This window comes from Augochlora pura, chromosome 6 (assembly GCF_028453695.1).
Source record: "Augochlora pura isolate Apur16 chromosome 6, APUR_v2.2.1, whole genome shotgun sequence".
In the NCBI taxonomy this organism is placed as follows: Eukaryota; Metazoa; Arthropoda; class Insecta; order Hymenoptera; family Halictidae; genus Augochlora; species Augochlora pura.
In genome coordinates this window covers 1023743-1031564 of record NC_135777.1, presented here as the reverse complement: position 1 = coordinate 1031564, position 7822 = coordinate 1023743, and the positions used below count along the sequence as shown (strand labels likewise).

Here is a 7822-nt window from a genome sequence, read left to right as displayed (position 1 = left end):
TAGATTTTCTAATTAATTCAAGTATACTTCAACCATTTTTATTCGCAAGATTGCCGGATTATATGTAATGTTTCTGTTATAAAATTATCAATTTTCAATCGACGTCCGTAATAGTGACAGAGAGAGAAATAAGTTTGATATTTTAGAAAAATTGCTTTCGACTGTGGGATTTGATTATTCATTCAAAGGGTCAGGGTTCACCTATTTAGAGTACCAATATCTCATTTTAAAAAATCGGAGATGAATAAGTGACACGGTTAAAAATACATTTACCGGCAACGTTTACGGGAAATTCTGCTGAAATATGCAGCTGGCAGACATCGTTGCATTTAAGTTTAGTCAAAGTTGAATATGTACGTAGTGAACAGAAATGTTAATATGCTGCTGATGATGATTTAGCACTATCAGAAAGCTGAATTATTTGAGTAATTCGGTTCAATGAAAGGCGAGAATGCAGGATAAAAAATTGCGAGGTAATTCTTTTATACTGTGGAATAGCATTAAATGAAAAAACAAATGACAAATGGCAGGAACTTACTATCAGTCTCAATATTTTTGAAGGAACATTATTCAACCGAGGAAGAACGACTTTTGTGAGCTTTTAGTATGATAACTCGTAAAAATACTTAACATGCGTTTTTTGTCTCGATCAAGTTTCATTTCGAAGAAGTAAACACAGCACTAAAAAATTGAAGTAGGATTTAATTTATCATGGTACGTTTATATTTTATTAAATTATATTTCAATATTATATTTTATTTAATTTATATTTCATAGTATTCTTCCCATACTGATAAAATAATGTGAACAACTGCCGGGAGACTAAAAATGTCGCCTGAGGGACGGGCATCCACGAAGGCTTGAAGACTATTTTCCCCCTCTCTCGTCACGACGAAAAGCGTCATATATTTTTGTAAATTCCATATCGTACTAAAAACTCACTCAAATCGACACGTCTTCGTTGGATAACATCTTTCCATGGATCGCATAGCAGAATATTGAATTTTGTTTTGTTTCGACTTACCCATATCGTCTATAATCGGCGCCATCCTCAAAGTGACGCCAACCAACAGCAAAGACATGGCAAGAAGGAGGCAAGCGGTCGCGACGATCGTCCATCGTGCGCGCGGGGGTAGTTCCTCGGGATCGACGAACTCTTCGCGGGGAATCGTTTTCGTAACTTTACGCCGTTTCCGTTTCCGCTTCTTCCGCGGCTGATGATACTTCTCCCGAGCTTTCTCGTGTTTCTCGATGCCGCTCAAGATTTTTTCCTCCTCTAACTTGTCCGCTACGTTCAACGCCACGTAGTTTTCATCGTTGTAGTGGATCTTTCTGCGCAAACAAACACCAGAATTTCATCGGTTTGAGTCGCATGAATATAGCTTTACTTTTCACATGTTTCTTGTTACGTATGTTTAACTTTAATAACCAGAATAATTTTTCACTCGATGTAAAAAATAATTAGCTTGAAACATAAGTATAATGATTATACGATAGGTATTAGTAAGATAGATCTCTAAGATTTATTATATATATCGTTATTAATAACCTGACATAACCTGACGAAATTTGAATGATTTTATCGCTTTCGACGGTTTAAAAATGGAGTCGTTTCATAAAGAAATTTCGTGTAAAGCTACATCGCAATATGACGGTCGAATATTACTTTGTATCGCTTCGTGATGACTATGTTTCAAGAAATTGATAAGTTGCACAATTCCGGCTAGATACCACGATCCTCTCCGCCATTTCCCGCGAACTAAATTGCACAGCGCCGCGAAATTGTAATTGCACCACGCAACCGCCAGAGGACCACACACCTGCTACGAATTCTCCTGGATGACGGAGATAACGTTCTGCAATTACAATCTGTATTTTGAGAGGAAAGACCGGAGGTGTTCTCGAAACCCGTGGCATCGTAAAGGTATGGCGATCCTTGCGTATTTCATGCGACGCTCTCACGTGAAGCGGTATAACAGGTATGTTTCTTTCTCTTCCCAACCGCGACCCTAGGTCGTTGTCAACGACCCGGTAAAACAGATTCCTTCGTTTATCTAACGAGACTCGCAGAATTATTAAACTCACAGAATTTATTTTTTCTTTGTCAGTAAAATTAGACTGAAATCTTTGATCGATGACGATAGTCATTATTTTAATACGAAAACAATATTTTATTTTGTAAACTTTCTTGAATCTCTGGAGAAAGTATTGGTTAATAATGGTACTATTTAATAGATAATTTCTAAAGGAAAGTTCAAATTGCTGACACAATACGTTTTCCGATGTCCATAAATACGAAACAAACTTTAAGTAAACGTTTCTTTTAAAATGATGCATTCGCATTGAAAATGCACATATCAAAACGAATCGTCCAATCGAATAAATAAAATACGTACAATAGCGTGCGCGTTTCCATCCACAAAAGTTCCTTAATACGCGCATTGTATAGTATTGTATAAATCATGCGTACGCAAGTTCGATCCGTATCTTTCGTTCTGTCAGTTTGTAAACTTCCGAGAAATACGAGTTTATTTAGTGCTACAGTAAAACTCCATTTATTCGAACCGTGTTTACAGGAAACATCGTTTGTTTTTCGAAAGGAAAGACGCGAGGTACACCGACGTACAGCGGTCCAGATCAAAGGGTCGTTAGTGACATCGCAGTATACCTTTCAAACCGTAAAAGACGTCAACATAACCTGACATCGGTATGGCATTTACACTAAAAAGGTTTGCAAAATGTTGCTTCTCTCTGTTATATTGTATACTGTTCGTTTAAATCGCCCTACAAATAATATTCATTTAAAACCTTTTCCGATGTTTTTAAACAGAAATTAAGGAATGAAATATTTTTGAGAAACATCTTTTCGAACGATTCAATAATTTTAATGGAATTTTCAACTTATTCAATATTATCATTGTGGACTCGAATATAAAAGTTTCCATTGATTATCTATTAAATTAACCTTGACAAAATTGAACCTAATTTGGTTCAATTTTTAATAAGTTACTGCGGTCCCATTTTTTTTCATATATTGCAGTTGTGAGCTCGCTTTTTCAGTCGATTATATATGCGCGACTGGAAATCCAGTTCTATGCGTACACGTTCGTGCCAGCCGAGCGAACGAACGATTGTGGGAGGAAGAAGTAGTGGATCCTTATTAACCGAATGATCCCCGGTTATCCGATCCGTCTTAGCCCCCCCGACAGGTTCGGGATAAATGGAGTCGTACTGTATTGACGTTTGCCAATAACGGGCGAGAAGCACGAACCGAACTCTGCGCGACGGTGCTTTGTTCGACGGCAAATGAGCCGTGCACCGCGCGAATCATGCACCGTGTAAAAGAGCCTTCAGATCATTGTGTATCACTGACCGCATTTTGCTGCCGGCATCTCCGACCCGCAAATTGGCATTAAAATATGGCGTCCTACAATTATCGATCTAAACAGCTGCATTCAAAAATTCTGGACAACGATTCGAGGTATGGGAATATCATCGACAATTAACTTTCATTTCGATTACGAAAAGAAGTGCGTATTAAATGCCCAACTTATTGTTTTTATAATTATTGATATGCGTTTTCGTCGAGGAATTTCTAATTTAAAATTTCTTGAGTTTTATGTGATCCACTTTATGTATGCTACGTGAATGTCCAATTGTCGGAAGGGAGTCTTTTATGCATCCTTGTTCTTGCCAAGCTTCACGTGATTGCGAGGACATATAGTATAGTCAAAGAAGGAAATTGCGAAGACGTGAATTCTGTACGTTTACAATGAATGTACGTGAGCAACGAAGTACGAAAAGAAGGTTGAAGCGATAAACTGGATATCGAAGTTACAGAATACAGTATAATACTGTACAATTGTCAAATTTGATGCGCTCAGAAATTGATTCGCTTATTTGAATTTAATGATCGTAATTTAATTAGCTTAAATTGAATTTACTTAAAATTAAATTCACTAAAAATGTAGGAAACGAAAATTCGGCGCGGATATTTTTCGAGTTCGTTTCAAAAAGCGAAACGTCGAACCGTTAAAGTCCCTAACGAGCCATAACTTATCAATTATATGCCAGCCATGAATAATTAGTAGCGTTAAAACTATGCAATTCCCTATGTATTATACAAGCGTCCCAGTTAACAGAGCCATCCGATTCAAAACGGATTTAGGTTAATGAAGTCCTACTGTATGTGAAACATGCAGCGAACTCCTCGTCGATTCATGCGCATATTTCGAATTTTAGTGTTTTAATCGAGCTCTAAAACGCATCGCTTCTCGCATACCTCCAAAAAACAATTTACCCTCGATACTTCGTATCGAATTTTCTTTGTTACCAAGTATACGATTATACAATTTCCAATACCATCTGAAACCAATCAACCGAACAATAGAGTGTTCGCTGTCGCTATAATGATTGATTGGATCACCCGCAATTACTAATTATACAGTGTCAGTTGCATTAATTAATTAATGTCAATGTTAAGATATACTCGATTAAGTTTCTCAAACGAAAAATTTTACGAACTTTTTATCATTGCTTCAGATGTAGGAAAGACAATAGGAAGAGATGCAACGATGGATAATAAATATTTCTGTTCTTTATCGTATAGAAGAAGAGAATGACAGAAGATGAGCAGAGATATTAAATGTATTCCGACGGTTGCAACGTTTTCTCCGGCGCGTTTCTAGCCGGGGACTATTAACGTTAGACTGAGTTTCATTACGATTCTGAACACGCTTTGTTCGCCATGCAATTCTACCATGACCCTATATTGGGTGAACATCCAACGAAGACGGCGCATCCATGCGCGGGATGACCCAGTTCCTTGAATCATTGCTCTTACAAGAAAATTCGAATTCCTTTCTTTGCAAACACGATTATCGATATCTCGTTGCAGTTTCACAAACACGCGTCGCGATCAATAAACGTTCCAGCGATACATTAAATGTATACATAGAAGGAGGTATTTTAAATACCGCTAAAACAATATTTCAAATATAAATATTCTCATTTTGGGAATCTATACAAAACAATAATTTTAACTTTATATTACAAATGGTCTTTCGTATAATTGTTTTTCGTATAGTTACTAATAATACAAGTGAAGGAGTACAATTATATATATAGGTTCATTTAACAATAATTAACATTAAACAAGAAATATTATTCAGTATTTTGAATTCGTTTTACCACTTGAATTTAAATAATTAAAACGGTATTTGCTTTTATTATCGAATGTCAGGTTACGTCAGGATTTAAATATTTATAACGTCAATATGTTCTTATAACGGAATATTATTCTATAGAAACCATCCTCGAAATTTAAATATCATTTATTGATTTCATTTTTATTGGAAAGGTCTTCTAATAAAATTTGCTTGAAAAATGTAAAACGTATCTCACGTGTAACAAAATATTACTTACAATTGAGCTGTACTTTCGGATAAGCAGTAGGCACTTTGGTGCAACTGCGGATATTCGCAGGAATCGCTGAAAGTCTCCCGTGTCCTCTCGAAATTGATCAGCGCGAGATTTTGATCGGCGTCCAGCCCGTAGAGCTCGAACCGCGAGTTCAGACCAGTTTGAACGTCCCTCGAATGTTTGCGTTTCTTTTTCGGACGCCGTGGACTTTCCGAGGCTCTTCGTCTTGCTTTGTCTGCAACAGTGTATTACATATATAAATTTCCTTTCTGCAAATTCTACCTATATTAAATATATTATATTATATTAATGTAATATTAAATATATTATATTAAATATTGAAATACTGCGAGGAACTAACTCGAACGATTAATTAATTCCAATCGCTATAACTGTAATCGAATTAAATTCTTTTTATTTATTTACCATACGCGTTCAACTTCGTTCGAAATTATAATTGAAATTACACACTGCGGCTACAATTGTTAGCGGAAATTAGCGGCTTGGATAATAATGATCTTGCTTCAATGTGTAGAGGAAAAGTAGGGCAAGATGGGGTACGGGGTGAAACGAGGTTATTGTTTATTTACGTTGTTGTGTTTTCGCGTCGTCGAAAACGGGCAGAGAAATAAAAGTTGTCTCGTGCCGACGCGTTTTTTATAGACAAATTTTTATAAATCCTTATGCATTTTCATGCCTATATTTTGATAAAAAAGAGAATCAAGTTTCCTTTCGATTATTTATTATTTATGAAATTGCCATCAGGAGACTAACTCGTTTCGTAATGCCAGTAATGGTTGCTTGCATAATAAACTTTTAGATTGTTGTATTATTGTAAGATATTATTTTCTATATAATTCATGTTCCTTGCAATGGATAATTGTATCTTCGTTAAAATATTAACGTATTGAGTCCACTATTTTCCATACATATTTTGGCAAATTTGTTGTATAAATTGTACAGAACGGTAGCGAATCGATCGAAATCAAATTCACCATTCAGAATGGATCATTTTATTCCGCACATTTGCACTAAATTCGCACGTTTTCCGGTGTCCCCGATCTCGACGACTGAAGTGCCATTAACGCGTCATATATCTCTATACGGCGCGACCGTTGAAAGATCAGACAGGGATAAGGTCTTTGTCGGCGCAATCCTCTTGCAGGTCCATAACGGAACCACCGTCTTGCAACGCGAAGTTCGGAAATAAGAGTCACCTTGGACCATTTTGCTACCGTGTCTGTCCCGCTTGTGATGAGCATCTAAATTATTACGAACGATATTGAGAGTAACAAAATATCGCTGAAAGAAACGCGAAAAGAAAAGAGGATGCCAACTGCGCGGACGATTTCCTCCTTTTCACATTCGTATAACCTACATGCAACATGGCCGCCGGCGCGCTCTATCCCTTGTAGCAATGTACATACGTAGACGGCGTGTCAAAAGAAGCTTCAGTGCTTTGAGAATCGGTAGTACTTGTGGAAAAGGGGCGAGATGAAATACATCATAAATAATCGGTAGAATTTTAAGCATTTGTAAAAATATTGAGCAGACGAAACAGAAGACAAAAATAGAGATAATTTCATTCGTGCATTCTTTTCAATCTATTACACTTGCTAACAAAGTATTATAAGTGGAATTATTTCTGAAATAATCGGAAGAATATATTACAATTATTCATGGTTTATAGTTTGCGAACTTTGGAAGTGGAATTATTTTTCTAGCGTAGAACCGTGTCACCATTAGCAATAAATATTATATGCAAGCCCGTGCAACCTGAGTTTATTACCGGAACATTGGTACACTGGCCACTTTATTTAAAAATAATATCCGCGCCAGTTTCGGTCATCGGAATAGCATTGTCTGCTTTAAGAATAGAAACACCAGCAGACGCGTTGGAATTATTTATAAAATTGTGTAGCACTGCGACATTGTCCCCGTCAATTAAACAACAGTCACCGCGCTTTTTGTACTTCTCTCGGAAAACAGTGTAAAATTAGTCTTGTTAATATTATAGCCGTACTCGAATCCGCGAATTCGAATGCAAGTTTAACGCTATTAACGAGTATCGAAGCAGCAGCTTTAGAGCAAAATGTCGATATTCCGTAAGCGGGTGGAGGACATCTGCGCTTTTCGATGCGAGATTTTATGCGATACAGAGAGCTATAACATCGTCGCCGGTCTAAAACGAGCCATTGAAACGTGCTGTAATATTGAAATTGTAGTAACTCCGTTTCACGGATAACTATACTATGTTATTTAAAGTAATATTTTAATATTTATAATTATAAATATTTTTTCATTTTTTCATTTTTTCATTATTTAGGCCTATATTTTATAGTTAAAATTTTATATTATATATTCGTAGGTCAATTTTAAATAGATATAAAGTTGCAATGCA

The 7822-nt window shown here is 36.3% G+C and overlaps 1 protein-coding gene across 4 annotated transcripts in view; it reads right to left on the bottom strand.

Annotated features, from left to right (window-relative positions):
- Positions 1-7822, bottom strand: part of LOC144470888 (uncharacterized) — a 47200-nt gene that overhangs the window by 33047 nt on the left and 6331 nt on the right. For all 4 annotated transcript variants that reach the window (XM_078182475.1, XM_078182477.1, XM_078182476.1 and 1 more), the window contains 2 exons: positions 5425-5656; positions 1025-1332 (listed from right to left, as the gene is read on the bottom strand). In XM_078182475.1, the coding sequence (XP_078038601.1) occupies positions 1025-1332; positions 5425-5656 (540 nt within the window). The remainder of the gene's footprint in view (positions 1-1024; positions 1333-5424; positions 5657-7822) is intronic.